Raw genomic sequence first — 15,591 nt, forward strand, 5'->3', positions numbered from 1 at the left:
CTTTTCTTCCTTTGTTGTGATTTGTGAAATATTTGGTAGAATTCAATTCAATTTTATTTATATACACCATATCAAGGCTCTTTATATTGTAAGGTAAAGACCCTACAATAATACAGAGAAAACCCAACAGTCAAAACGACCCCCTATGAGCAGCACTTGGTGACAGTGGGAAGGAAAAACTCCCTTTAACAGGAAGAAACCTCCAGCAGAACCAGGCTCAGGGAGGCCTAGGCCTATAGCAGCATAAATAAGGGAGGGTTCAAGGTCACCTGATCCAGCCCTAACTATAAGCTTGATCAAAAAGGAAAGTTTTAAGCCTAATCTTAAAAATAGAGAGGGTGTCTGTCTCCTGAATCCAAGCTGGGAGCTGGTTCCACAGAAGAGGGGCCTGAAAGCTGAAGGCTCTGAATCTGAAGAAACTCCAAACAATCCTTTCAGTCATTCTTCTTAACCAACACGTCAAATCAAACAATCAAGCTGTGACTGAAGTGCAAACTTTTAGCTTTAATTTAAAAGATTTATCAGAAGTATTGCATAAACTGTGAGGAATTACAGACATTTTTATACACGCCCCCATTTTCAAAGGTTCAAAAATAATTGGACAGTTCACTGACAGCTGTTTCATGGCCAGGCGGGGTCAGATATAAAATACCTGGCATTTATTCAAGTTAAAATTGTATTTGTTATATTTTCACGGTAATTCTCAGAAAGAGGTCCAAAGAGATGATGTAAGTGTAAGAGGCCATCATCAGGCTGAAGAACCCAAATAAACCTATCAGGGGAGAGCAAAGCCTTCAGGAGGGGCCAAATCAACAACCTGGTTCATTCACAAAAAAAGGATGCACTGACCCGCTCAGCAAGGCCTGAAAGACCACAGACAACAACTAAAGTTTCATGATGACAGAATTATTTCCATGCTTATGAAAAACAGCTTCAAGGTCCACAATCAGGAGACAACTTCATTCCTTCTCCTCCAGGAAGGAGGAAAGAGGGACGGTGCTGCTCCAACAATGAATACTAAGTCTAAGTTTGAAGGTGCACATTAATATAGAGTTAAAATTCTGTCTCTATTATTATTTCTATTATTATCACACTACTTTCACAGGAAATACCCAAATGCAAATCATGTGACCTGTTCAGCCTAAAACATTGGCTGGTCCTTGCGTACATTACATTTCTGTGCTGTTCATGATGAAACACAGCCTGCTGGATTATTTGCACGCTCACTCCCACAAAGTGTTGAACATGTAAACATTATGCTTTCAGATGTTGGCTGTGCTGCTGGCAGTCAGCAAACATTTTTCAAACAACGCGTTTTAATCTCTTCAGTTAAAAATGAGATTTAAAGGATCCGGTTATTATTTTACAGAGTCCTCATTTTTCTCTGTCCTAGGCTGGACGATCTGCAGTGATATGAAGCGAGCACTGACAGTAATATTTGTCTAACCTTTCTGCACCGTGTTATCACCTCAGCGCACTCCAACAACTCTATGATGATCCAGATCCAGATTTTATCGAGGAGCCACCGCTGCAGGTTTAACATCTGCATTATGCACACTTTTACTTGTGTTTCACTAAACTGGTCTTTTGTCAGCTTGTTATCACCTCTTCCGATCTGACCTGCAGCTCTGTCAAACAGGCTTTCCCTCCTTTCTAGGCTGATAAGATGATTTCACTGCAGCTCTGAAACCACTGACAGACATTTCTGAGAGCTGAGGGTTTGTCCAGTTCGAACCAACTTCCTGCTGATAAATCCAGAGCATGAACTCCTGTGTAAATCACTGATGAGGTAACATGAAGGTCATGTCCAGGCCAGGTTGATCTCATCCATTCACCCTGCCAGGACCACAGCCCAATGTGTCATGGCTGCTTTGTCTCCACTAATGAAGGCGATTTAATGAGGCCATCAGGCGTTTTAATGAGGAACTGAAACTTTAAAGCCATGATCTGATAAACAGAGAGCATCACCGGCAGTCTGGCCCAGTCCGGACCTCCAAACCCTTGACTGGTGGCCCGAATCCTCACCACTACACAAAGTGAAGGGTCGTGAGGAGTTAAAGAAGTAAATAAGGAGAGAACAGACCCGCCTCTCATTTAAAGCATTCAAAACAAGTGTTTTGTGGTTGTTGAACATCCTTCCTTCCTCTTTTTGCACCTTGTCTTACATTTGTCTTTGTGTATGACTTTTAGGAGAACTTTTATTTTGTTAATTCTGTGAAGTCATCACCCAAACATGCTGAATTTAAAAATTAAAGAAGTACAGTACTGTGCAAAACTCTCGAGCCAACCCCACTTCTTTATATTTTGCTTGTCCTTGTACCTGACCATTGCAAAAATACTTTATGGTTTAAATCATTGGCAATTGGGTCGTGTGATTGTTGGGGCTGTGCTCTAATAATTGAATTGAATTGAGCATATAGAGAGGAGGTCGGGGAGGTAAAACACGGTGGAGGCTCTGTCATGGTTTGGGCTGCATCTCCGCCTGTGGGGCTGGAGATCTTGTTAAAACTGATGGAATTATGAACACAGAAAAGCACCATCAGATTTTGATCCATCGTGTAACACCATCTGGAAAGCATCTGATTGGCAGCAGCTTCACCTGTCAGCATGACAGAAAAATGCACAGTGGAACACTATCAGTCATGAACTGGGACCTCAGCATTACTTAAACAGTGTGGGATCATCTTAATGGAGAAAGGAACAAACCAACATCCAAAGAAGAGCTTTGAATGTCCTTCAAGAAGCCTGGAGAACTATTCCTGAAGACTCCTAAAGAAATGAGAGAACGCTGCCTCAGAGAGCTCAGGCTGTGCTGAGGTGGTCGCACCAAATATGGACTTCCAAGCTCATTAGAATCGTACATACAGTGATTCTGCCTTATATACTGTATGAGGCATTTACTGGAAAATGTGCCATAACAAGGTGCAATACCACATCTGCTAGACATTTCATATCTACCTTCTGCCTCGTTGTTGTTCTATTATTTATTTATTTATTCATACGTTTGTGTGCCAATTTTATACATAAAAGGTGCTACTGGAACTTTAATTTCCAACAACGGAATCATCCTAAAGGGATTAATAAAGTGTAATCTAATCTAGTCTAATCTATTTCCATTTATGTTTGTGTATTTCAGTAAATCATTGCATTTATTTCCTGTATGTCCTACCAAAATGAAAAGAAATGAGGGATGGGCTCCAGACTTTTTCACAGTACTTTAGCCGCTGTAATATCATCTTCTTTGGTTTTAAATAGATGTATTTGTACTAGGAGAAGAAAACGAACTGCAGGTTCCACCGAGATTTGAACTCGGATCGCTGGATTCAGAGTCCAGAGTGCTAACCATTACACCATGGAACCACGTGGTCATTTCTCACTACGATCACTTTGTTTACACACGCCACGTGTCCGACGCGCTCTCTAACGTCACATCCGCCCGGACTTCAATATGAAATCAGTAGTGATGGGAATTCCGGCTCTTTTCAGAGATGAATGGTTTTAATGTATGGTTAATGTATGGCCTAATGTATGGTTTTACTAATGTAAAACCATACATTAGGCCTATATCAAACATTTCTTTATATACTCAACTTATAATAGAGTGCTCCCAATACAAATTATAAAACAAAACACTGGAAATCAGAAACACAAAGGGCCTTTGAGGAGTTGATCCTGTTTCTCCTGCCTGATGACCTGCCCTGTTTTGTTCTTCTAATTACACTGAGGGATGAACAATTCATATACAGTATACCTATGTAGGTTGTTTCTGCAGCCTGCTCAATATTAAATTTTAAATTTGCTGTCTACACTCTGTCTATCAGAATAATCCTTTAACGCCAGGCGATCGCTGCTGAATCGCGGGTTTCCTGACCTTACAAGCCGCGAACAGCTGATTAAGACGTAGGGTCTCACTGCAGAGTCAGCTGGTCAAAGAAACTCTATCAGCTGGCTTTTCACGTAACTCCGCGACCATTCGTGCTATCGAAAAAATTCAAACGGTTTCTGAAAGCTCAGAAATTGCACTTCCCAGTCATGTAGTGGTATTACAGTATTTGTGACCGGAAGTCCGCAAATGCCGGCACTTTTGAAGTACGCTGTTTCTCACATGTTTGGAGGTATAAGGTTAAGGTGCCGTTTACACGAGACCGTTTTCATTTTGAAACGGTGTCGTTTTGATGCGTTTCGGCCTTGCGTTTACACGACAACGGTGTCGTTTTGATGCGTTTCGGCCTTCTGTTTACACGACAACAGAGTGAAAACGATGTGTTTCAGAAACGGGGTCCAGAGTGGAGCGTTTCAGAAACGCACCGGCTTGCGTTTTCGTGTAAACACTTGAAACCGGGGTGATTTGAAAACGCTCGACTCGCACATGCGTACTATGGTTGAGACGGCCAGTTTTTCGCGCACGCGCAGACTGATAAACAGTACTCGCGGATTCACGAGTGCTTCTTATGCTTTTCCTGTGTTTTTACCGTTTTGTAATTCAGCGTTGTGTGCAGCAGCGATCCAACCTCATCATCGGTCCACACAAAACCTCTCACATTGGCCGTTTTGTAAGTAATGAACAATTTGCCGCACTACCTACTGTGTCACTCCACGCATGCGCGTCTTGCGTAAACAAACTGCAAAGAGAAAACCAACGCCAACTTGTGGCCTGGCATGGGAACTACATCGTTTTCATCGTTTCACATGTCCTCGTGTAAACGCGGATCGTTTCTGAAACGCCATCGTGTAAACGAAAGGCTGAAACGCATCAAAACGACACCGTTTCCAGTGAAAACGGCTTCGTGTAAACGGCACCTAAATGTGTCCAGTCTTTGCTACGCTTTCAGTCACTCATTTCCCTCACGGTTCCCGCGTGTAGCCTCTATGTATCTCGCAACTTCCTCTGATCTGATCAAGTTGTTAGCAGCCGTGGCAGCTGTTTGACTTGAAATGACGACTTTCTCAAAAAAATATTTTCACTCTTTTCTCAGAATGTTGACTTTATTCTCAAAATGCACAGTTTATTTTTTTTTCTCAATGTGGCCCTAATGCTCCTTCGTAACAATGTTTATTTAACTATTTTTAGTTATAAATCTGACGCTCAGCACCAGGGCCCTGCACGAAGCAGGATTTTGGCTAATCCAGGTAACTTCCAGGGTTATTATAGTTAACGAAAACGAACGAAATAACGAAAACTGAAATTGAAAAACATTGTCGTTAACTGAAATAAATAAAGGCTACAATTTGAAGGAAAAAACGATAACTAACTAAAACTGTATTGTGAGTTTAAAAAACTAACTGAAATTATTGTGGATTGATCATTTTTCCGCTCTCAGAGTTTAAGCTGGGAGTGCCGTCGGGCAGCTGTGTGCGTGCGTGTGCACGAGGAAGCGGCAGAGTCGCTCTGAGCCGACCGGGTTCAGAGCGGGTCCACAACGCTGTGATGAACCTGTTCAGTCCTTGTGCGTTTACTTTATCAGTGAGAGAATAACAGGAATAATAATCAAAGCATCAGTATAAGGACTCACAAATGTCAGCAGATTCCTGGAGGGAGACTGCTGTGGATGTGAGGAAATGAAGGAAGTGGAAAAACAGGGACAAATATGTTTGCAGCCAAAAAACTGAACACAAAGAGCAAGGACCAAAAAAAGTCCCAGCTGGCACCGCAGCACACGGCCACAAGGTAATTAACACACACAACACACACAGCTACACAAGCATCAATGCGGACATGAGGTCGGACGCTTCTGTAGGTTGTGTACAGAGGCTGCAAAGACCCTGCAAGTCTAATCAGCGAGCATCTAACCAAGCTAACAGAAGCAGCTTCAGGTGGTGAGAACCTCAGGATGCAGCTGGATTTGACCTTTGACTCCTTCAAAGAGTTTGTCTTTGTCAAACACCACATGTAGGTGTTGTTAATCTACTGCACTGATGCTGGAGTTTATTGTAGAGTTTAATGTAGAATTTATTGAGTTTGGGAGTTCATGTTTTTCTTTGTTTCTCCCTGTTGATGTTCATGTGCGTCCTAATTATTACACATTTAGCATGTAGTGCTGCTGTCTGTGAACTGTTGGTTGTTGAATATATTTCTTTATGGTATCTTTTGTTGAGTTTTTATTACACAATAGTCACTTTTGCGCATTGAATCTTGCACCTGACAAAGTATGAAAATACTAAAAGTAATACTGAAACTAACGAAACTAAACTAAAACTAAGCATTAAACCTAAAATAAAAACTAATAAAAACGAGCAAAACCATTTTGAAAACTAATTAAAACTAACTGAATTAGAGAAAAAAAGTAAAAACTCACTGAAACTAAACAATAATGTAAAATCCAAAACTATTATAACCCTGGATTTTCTGTACTACAGAGGTGGTGCACTTCTTAAATGGGTAAATCTGTGACTGAGGGATGGATGAACTGGGGGGTGGATGAACTGGGGGGTGGAGCACTCCACCTGGTAAAATTCTCCTGACCTCAGAGCAACACTGGTCTCATGTTTCTGTCAGTGAAAACGGGTCGATGTTGTTGCCGTCTGCTGATCATTGGCTGCTGTTTCCTCCTGCCAGCATGTCGATGCTCGTCAGCTTCAGTTACACAACAATCTAATATCACACACTTTCCTATGTTGTTATTTACAGTCTGGCAGCATGCGGTCTGCGGGCTTTACCTGCTTCACCTCCAACAGAGACTCCATGTAGGCAACAAAAGCACATCGAGTCATCTTCCTGGCAATAATCCTTTGCATGTTAAACTTACTCAGTTTTATCACAAACTGGATGCAGTGATTAGCACTGTCAGCTCAGAGGAAAATAGCTCTGGTTTGAGCGTCCTGGTCATCTGGGAGTGTATGTGTCCTCCTTGTGCTTGTGTGGTTTTCTTCCAGAGTCCAGAGACATGCATGTTTGGTAAATTGGTCAAGTCCTCAATTAATAGGAGGGAGGAGATGAACTGCTAAAATAATTTTACATCAGCTTCTGGAGCAACAGCTAACCTCAAAAAAGGATGTTTTCACAGGACTCCATGCAGTCCTGTTGCTTCAGCTCACTGAGGTTTGTGGGTATTTGTTGATGCACAGATCTCTGAAGGTCCTGCCGCAGCATTTCAGTCAGGCTGAGGTCTGAACTTTGGGCAGTTGCAGCACCTCGATTCTTTTCTTTTTCAGCTGTTCTGTTGCAGATTTGCTGCTCTGTTTGGGATCATGGTCCTGTTGCATGATCTGGTTTGAGCCCAGCTTTAGCTGTGGGACAGATGGCCTCACATCTGACTCTAGAACACTATCCAGGTCCTGTGGCTGCAAAACAAGCTCAAATCCTCAGCCCTCCACCACCGTGCTGACAGTTGGTCTGAGGAGTTTGTGCTGATGTGCTGTCCTCAGGTTTTGCTGTGCATCATAGCCAAACATCTGCAGAGTCTGGGATGGAGGCTTTTTGCTGTTTCTCTGAGCACTGCACAGTCTGATCTTGAACTATATCTGTTGTCTGAATCAACGGTGGAAAAATTATGAAGTTTTTCATCAAAAAACAAAAACATTTAACCTCCAACATTTTTCTTTTGCTTACATTTTTGCCCCCCAGCTGCACAGAGGTGCATTCATTCACCTTTAGAGTGATGAATTTGATTTCTGAGTGGATTTCCGGAGGTGTACTCTGTTGGTCATGACAGATCATTATTTTCAGTTTAACAGCTGTTTGCTTGTTTTAAAGTGTTTAAGTTCAGATCAGACTTGGTTGTGAGTCTCGGGGCAGCGTTTCAAAGTAGATGAACCTCCCTGAGATATTAGTGCTACTGCTGCAGCGCCACCTGCTGACAAACCAAAATAACTGACTTCCTGTTGATTGTTATTGGGACTCATTTGACTCACCTTTCTCCTCCATCACTGCTTCTTTCTCTGCAGTGATGGGAGTAAAAATCTAGAACGAATCATTTTGATATTCTGGTTGGGATAAAAACATGCTGGATACTCCTGATACTGAACTGATGCATAGATGATTAAGGGCTCCATAGCAGCCTTGCAGGGTGCTCATCCTGCCCTGTATGTAGTGTGCTGTACCTGTGAATGTCAGGTGTGTCCTTGTCAGTGTGGGGTTTGTGTTCAGTCACCTGGTGGATCCAGCAGGCGGTGTAACCCAGCAGATGACAGCCGCTGTGCTGCAGCAGCAGGAACGTGGTGTCTTCACCACTCGGGATAATCAGGACGAATGTGCTGCTGCAGCCTGAGCTGACCTCTGACCACAGCTGCAAGAGGAGGTTCAGCTCACTCACATCACTGAGTTCAAACCCACAAACCCCACAGTGAAGGAGCGGCATCACTCCATCTTGTAGCTAGTTTTAGGGTTTTTTCCAGCAGTTTAAGGAGTCTCTGTACAGACTCGTGTGAAGCTTCATCCACACTCATTTCTTATTGGACTTGTTTCACTTTTGAAGGTCTCCGTCATGGCTCACAGCAATGTTGAATCACTACAGCTGACTCTGACTCCACAGTTTACTGGAGACCATTAGCAGCTACAGTAAGTGATCTGCAGACTGGATTAAGCAGGAGTGGTCATTCCTCTCTCGTTAGATGTGATTGGTTACAGTGGGCCCATCTGAAGAACTCTGAACTGGAGAGAAACACCAAGTTCTTGTCTTAAACACCACAAATGTTATAAACAGGTTTGTGAGGAACGATTGCTGTAGGCTTTGAATCATTGCTGTGGATCTGTAGCCGTATCTGCAGGCTCTAATAGTGTTCTGCGAGACTTCCTCAGTATATTCATCCATCCAAACTGCCCCAGCATGACAGTGCTCCCTGCAATACTGTAAACTGTTACTTATAGAAATGGTGTATATAAAGAAGAAGGCTCACAGCAAAAAGCCTTTTTGGTAGGACTTTTCCAGCAGTGGCAGCACTGACGGGTCTTTCTGTAGCAGAGCAAACCTCCTCCTGTTTTTACACTGCATCCGTAGGAAAGCTGGAGATTGGCAGCATTCCCGCTTCGTTAGACAAACCAGTGCTAAGATCTGATGATTTTATCCACAGGATGAGGAACAGCTCGTGTCCTCGCCTGGATCAGATTTCTCAGATAAGAAGCTTCGCAAAGCATCGAGCGACAGAACAATCTTTTATTTGATTCTGCCCATAAAACATTTTGTCTTGAAAGAGTGAAAGCTGTCATATCAAGTTATTAGGAGGCAGGAAACGGTTTATCAAAGCCAGCAGTACAGGTGAGATGACAGAGAGAGAGCCCTTCCATCAACTGAGCTACAGTTTACTATGATTGTCATTATGCACCAGAATGCTTCACTAAACCAGATGTACAAATTCACCAGCTAGAAGCAATTTACAACATGCACTTTATGGAGAAAGATTGCATAGCTCCTCACTGTTTTGCCCTTTAAAGATGTGCTTTTAAAAAGGATCCAGTCTGGCTGTGACCTTTCTGCAAAGCACTAAATTCAGAAAAGCCCTGTTCTGTTTCCACTGCGGCGCCGTCCTCCCAGATGTTTCTCAGAGGATTGAAAACGTCCACAGAGGAGAGGAAAGTCAGCCCTGTCTCAGGAGAGTTCAAAATCCATCCCAGAGAGAGGCTTCATGCAGTAACCAGATCCCCTCTGGAATGGCTGTGTGATCCAGTATCAGACTCCCACGCTCCTGACAGTCCAGGTCTCGGGATCTTTCAGGGAAGAAGACTCTCCGCCGGCAGTAGAAGGGACAGGCACTGAGTCGAGCTGAGTCAGAGGTTCAGGTGGAATCGGGGTCGAAGTGAGACGTCTTTCCTCTGCAGGATCTCAGCGGTCTCATATTCGTATGTGGAAGTTACTGAAGACACAAAACAAGCAAACATGAGTGTGATTTCTAGGACTGACTGATTAATGACTCATCAGTTAGGAGTTAACCCGAACACTCCTCAACAAGCGCTGCAGCTCCTCTCTATCTGTGCGCCGCAGACGTGCGTTCACACCGATGTTTATGGCAGCTGCTCGTCTTCACGACGTCAGGTTAACCGGCTGACCGCACCTTGAGTGATGCTGAAGGAGACATCCCTGCTAGTAAACGTAACAGCAGCTCTCTCCTTACAGGTTATCTGGCCACGTTGCCATAGTAACACCAACCCCGGGCCTAGTTTCCAGCTAATATCTCTGAGCAGCAGCGGTGTGATAGACAGATTAATGGCCGAGCTCAGTGACTCGATAAGTCCGCCCCTCCTCCTCCTCATTCGCCTCCCTTCACCCTCTTCCGTGCTGCCGGTGAGGGCGAGAAATGAAGCGGCACTGTGATGGATTGCCAGCAGTAAAACCCCGAGCCCATCACGCTGCTCTGGTGGTTCTGTGGATTTTATCTGTGCAGCTTCATGCAGAGCAGCAGAAGATTCAGCAGCCTGAGGGGATCAGGGCCTGGATCAGGGCCTGGACCAGGCCCTGGTCCAGGGTCTGGATCGGGGTCTGGATCAGGACCTGGATAATTTCAGTGTTGTGGTCAGACAAAGAAACCATTTATTTGGATAGTCTTTCACAGGGAAAAGCTGAGGTTGTGTCTCTCTCTGCTCCAAGTGGATAAAAACCTGCACCCTGCAGATCATTGTGTTTTAGTGGGATGATGCTGCCGGTACTACAGGAGGATAAATCTGACCCTAAAGCACATTTTCCCCCAGAAAGATGCCGTTCCAAGAGCAGAGAGCATTATCTGAATTTACTGTGTTGATCTGCCATCAATCCTCCACAGCAGCATGAAAGGAAGCTGTGATAAATAATCAGAAAACGATCTGAGTCTGTGAGTGACCAAGAAAAGCACCTTTGGCAGGAAGATTTAGCACGTGGGATTACACTGCAGCCAGTTAGAGCACTCAGCACTGGACCGATTCCAAACATTACTGTCAGTATTAATAAAGGAGGAATAAGAGGATGGAAAGCAGACTCTGGGTTAACAAATCACAGAACGTTTGTGTTTCTGCAGCTAACGCTGCACTGTCACTGTGGGGATCTGTGGGAACGAGGAGCAAAGTATAAATGAAATATTTCTGTCTGCCTGACTCCTGCTTATATCAGATAAATGAACACATTAGGCATGTGATGATGGTACCTCAGAAAGTCAGGAGCCTTCGAGATCATGTTCTCAAAGTCGGAGAACGACAGCTTGTTGTCTCCATCGAGGGCGGCCTCCTCGATGGCTTTATCGCACACCAGAGTGACCTCCTCCGGCGTCAGCTCCCCTTTGGTCAGCTTGTTCAGGGTCTTCTCCAGGTCCTCCTTACAGATGAAGTTGTCCCTGTTAAAGTCTGGACCAGAACCACAACAAGACGACTCAGTACAGCTGAACTGTAAAAGCTGCGTGGCTAAAATTCAAGTGAGGGTCAAATTTTGTTCCTCTGAACTCTTTGAGAAGTGAAATAAACTGATTTTAGTGGTTTTAGGGTTAAAAACAATTTAAAATAATGCCTGAGTTAAGTTGGCTGTAGTATTGTCTGTTTTTTTTAATCAGGCACATCATTTTTTCAAAACACGAGGCGTGGCCGACTGCACATCCCTCGGTGTGCAGTCGGCCACGCCTCGCTGCCACAGGTGTGTCAGGCCTAACCTGAGCACCTCCACCTGAACACACACCTTACCATATATCTTGAAGGCGTAAATGATCTTGAGCTCTCTGGGTGAAGCTTCACAGAGGGCAGAAAACATATCGATGAAGTCGTTGAAGCTCAGGTTCCCCTGTCCGTCCTCGGAGAACGTCTCCACGATTCTCTCTCTAAACGGGTTTTCCTGTCACCACAGACACACAACATCAGCCAGCTGCTGCCTCACACTCAGCAGAGATCAAAGAACACACAAACTGTGAGACAAATGTAAAAGTCCTGCAGGATTCTGTCCCTGCACAGCTCCTGTACACACCATACCTTCAGTTCAGGCATGGTGATGATGAGCGTCAGAGGGACTTTGATGTCGGGGTTGTTGGTGTAGTCCAGCGGCACTAAATGTGGAGCCAGCTCACGATATCGAGCGTGTAACCTGCAGCACATCAGAGAGACGTCAGCAGTTCACTCAGATCACTTTAATCCCACTTTAAGAGGTGAATAAATTCATTTAGAGCTTTCCTTGTTATGTTTTCAGGATCCCACACTTTAAGGCTGACTGCATAGAAGCAACAACTTTTAATTTATCAGTCAGTCAGTGAGGAAAGAAATTATCTTATTTTTAATCTATAAGCTCCTGGAACCATAAGAACTACAAACTGAAGGGATTTTAATTTCTGAAATGCACCCAAACCTCTCCAAACAACAACTGTGTGAGTCTGTAGCTGAAAGCTGTTTGAGTGAGTGACTCTAACCTGCACAGCTCAAGTCAAAGAAACCCATTCTGCACATTGTTGTTCTATTTTTTTAGTCCTGAATTTCAGGAGGGTTTCTTTGCATGATTCACACTTTAAAGGTGTATTTATCCTGTACTGGGACTGTACTGCATCATGCCTTAAACAGGATGTTCCAGCTACTGTCTTTTTAAGGCTCCCTCCTGAGAAGGCCACTTTCTTCTGATTGGCCATCGCACAGAAGCCTGCAGAGGGACAGCACTCAGTCCTTTTGAGCTATACTGACTGTACTTGTTGAATATTTTGTGGCTGCAGCAAATGAGCAAAACATGGAGACAGAGTAATCACAGCAATCTGAAGTTTTGAGCTTTTGGCTCACGGGGATTATCTTTACATATGTTCACTCATTATTTTTATAAACTACACATCTTTAATATGAGGAATGAACTCTGTTTCGTACAACAGAAAATATGGAGATGATGAATAAGCCTCCTTTTACTCTGCAGCAGCTGGTTCAGTGGTCACCTTCCTATGAAGTCTGTGTTTGGAGATGTGCACCAGCCAAAAGTTTAAAGATGCAGAGTGTAAAATTTCACCACTAGATGTCAGTAGATTGCAATCAACTGAGTTCTGTTTTCTTACCCCTCCCAATTCAAGGGCATAAGCCTAGCTACGGTGGCCGCTGTAGGACAAACAACTCTAGCTGCTGTTCATCTGTTGTGAGTGTAGGCTGTCGTCTGTGGTTTAACTCAGCTGGTGTTCACGTGTATTACTCTGGAAGAGTAAAAATCTTTGTGAAAGGAGTCCGATACGGTCAATGAGTCAAAGAAACTTCTGACCGATGGCAGCGACACTGAGGTGAGTTGTTGAGGATGTGCTGAACTTTTCTGTTGGTAAGCACTGCTGTTTTTGCTGCTGTTAGCTGCTGTTAGCCTCTGTTAGCTGCTGTTTTTTGCTGCTGTAGCTGCTGTTAGCCTCTGTTAGCTGGCATTAGTGAAGCTGAAGTGGATCTAACATTGTTGTGTTGTGCGAAATTCTGTTCCCCGTGAAAATCTGTTCCCCCTGTGTCGGGAGCACGAACTGCAGCCAGAGAGGCGGATCCGACTGTCTTCACGGCACTTGTGATCGAGTTCTCGATAAAACGACTCTGTAAAAGACTTACTGGTTAATTAATTTGTTGTTGCTGGTAAATTAATATCATGGAGGGGGAACACAATATTTTGGATGGCTGAAATATTTGGTCCCCCCCCCCCCCCCCCCCCCCCCCCCCCCCCCCGTGTAACTTTGGCAATAAAGAGCAAGTGTTTTCATATTCACAGGAGTTGTTGTTTGTTGATGAGAGGAATAAACACTGTAAAAGACTTTTACCGAGAAAGTGATCAGAAGCGCCATGAAGACTGTCGGATCTGCCTCTCTGGCTGCAGTTTACTCTCCCGAAACAGGGGGAACAGATTTTCACGGGGGAACAGAATTTCGAACAACACAGAAACCTGTCACAGGTCACATGACCTTCATCTCAAATGATATTTCAGAATAAAAGTACTTGTGCTACTGTCAGCAATCACCTGAAATGTACTGGTGTTATCTATTGATTAAAAATGTACTGCAGTCTTAATTATACACACATTTGTGTCATTCCATATAAAATCTGAGAAAAGTTCCCATCAGATCCTCAGAAACAGCTTTTTTTCTTTTTTGTACAATGATTTTAGTCTATTTAATGAAACCATGATCAATTTAACTAACTGAGATCTGGCAGAGTTACAGGTCCTGGAAGTACAAAGGTGTGGGTATAAATTATTTTTTCCAGCATCTTTGATTCTTCACAGCTTCCTGAGAACAGGAGATTCAATTCAGTTTTATTTATATAGCACCAAATTACAACATACAGTTGCCTCAAGGCGTTTTACATAGTAAGGTAAAGACCCTAGAATAATTACCAATAATTATCCACATGACCAATTCATGGCTGAAAAGCAAATTTAAAAACTGCAACCAAACCAGTTTTAGACCCAATCCAAGAGTCACGATCTAAACACAAAATCTATTTTTGTTCAGAAAAATGTTTTCTCTGACCATCTCTGAACATCAGCATCAGGAGATACAGCTTCAACACCTGCACTCGTTTAACGTCTGAGACACAGACGAGCAGTGGTGGATCAGAAAACCTCTGAAGGCTCATCTCACCATCCAGGACCAAAACAAGTTCAAGCATATGAAGCATTTTTTACACACAGGCTTATCTTCTAGCTTTGATTTATCACAAAATAATTTTCTAATAGTCATATTCTGAATGCAGCTTATGGCTGAGATTTAGCTTCATTAAAGTGAGTTTAATGAAGTTACTCCCAGCGTGCTCAGTGTGAGGTTTGTAGGTCTCAGCACAGTCAATCCAAACAAACCCCACATGAAAACATATTAACGTTCATGTCGCCTCAGCTGCTGCTTCACTGATGAACTGAGACTTTTCAATCTCAGCGACAAAAGAAAAAGCAGAAAGAGTGTTTTTATGAGCCGAGCAGCAGCCCCTCCTCTGCCTCACTGTGTGATGAAGACCAGCAGACTTTTCCCCATGCTCCCAACTCACCGCAGGATTTCCTTCCGGGTGAAGAAGGTGCAGTCCTGCGAACAAACACAGAGACAGGGAGGGTGAGTCAGAGCGGCCGGTCCGCAGGGAGGATCTGCTTTCACCATCAGTCAGCATCAGCACCACCACCACCACCATCATCATCATCATGCAGGGGGAGGCGGGAGCTCAGCCAATCAGCAGCTGGACACAGATCAGGTCTGGGCTGTGTTCTGCTGAGCCATGAAGAGAGACACCGCTCCACCTTTAACGCCTCTCTGAAGGACATCCAGCTGTCCGCCTCCATCCTGCCCTCTCTCACCTGATACGCCTCCAGCTGCTCCTCGGTGAAGGTTGTCTGCTTGTTGCCCATCCTGGCCGGCGGATCCTCCCATCACACAGCTGCATCACACTCTGAGGTCGCTTTGCATCCGGCAGCAGGTCTGTGTACAGCTGGGACATCCACTCTCCTGATCTGTGAGCCCGCTGCTGCTGCGGGTCCCAACACGGAGGAAAACGGGATTGTGACGCCCCAGAGGAGAGGAGGAGGAGGAGGAGGAGGAGGTGCAGGGATTGCAGTGCTGCTCTCAGGTGCTGCTCGGAAAACCTGCTTTTCCTGAGAGTGGGAGACACAAGATTAAAACACCATGAAATATAAATGCAGGAATTACTTCACTGGTGACAAAAGTTTATTTTAAAGTAGTCATTTCTTTTTATGAATTAAATTTGGTAACATTTTTATTTTAACCACATATTTC

At 44.0% G+C, this 15,591-nt stretch overlaps 1 protein-coding gene and 1 non-coding gene across 2 annotated transcripts; both read right to left on the reverse strand.

Moving 5' to 3' along the window:
• Window positions 1-3,288: 3,288 nt before the first annotated feature.
• On the reverse strand, window positions 3,289-3,360 carry trnaq-cug (transfer RNA glutamine (anticodon CUG)). The gene has a single exon. It is a non-coding gene; the product is annotated as a tRNA-Gln (tRNA).
• A 5,827-nt stretch (window positions 3,361-9,187) lies between these two features.
• LOC115778141 (calcium and integrin-binding family member 2-like) lies at window positions 9,188-15,298 on the reverse strand. The gene is made up of 6 exons (XM_030726187.1): window positions 15,156-15,298; window positions 14,855-14,889; window positions 11,858-11,969; window positions 11,576-11,723; window positions 11,050-11,245; window positions 9,188-9,789 (listed from the first exon to the last, which is right to left on the reverse strand). Exons 1-6 carry the CDS (start codon window positions 15,204-15,206, stop codon window positions 9,768-9,770), a joined length of 564 nt encoding a protein of 187 aa, XP_030582047.1. The 5' UTR covers window positions 15,207-15,298; the 3' UTR covers window positions 9,188-9,767.
• Between the last annotated feature and the right edge of the window lie 293 nt (window positions 15,299-15,591).

The sequence above is a fragment of the Archocentrus centrarchus genome, chromosome 3, assembly GCF_007364275.1.
Source record: "Archocentrus centrarchus isolate MPI-CPG fArcCen1 chromosome 3, fArcCen1, whole genome shotgun sequence".
Taxonomy (NCBI): Eukaryota; Metazoa; Chordata; class Actinopteri; order Cichliformes; family Cichlidae; genus Archocentrus; species Archocentrus centrarchus.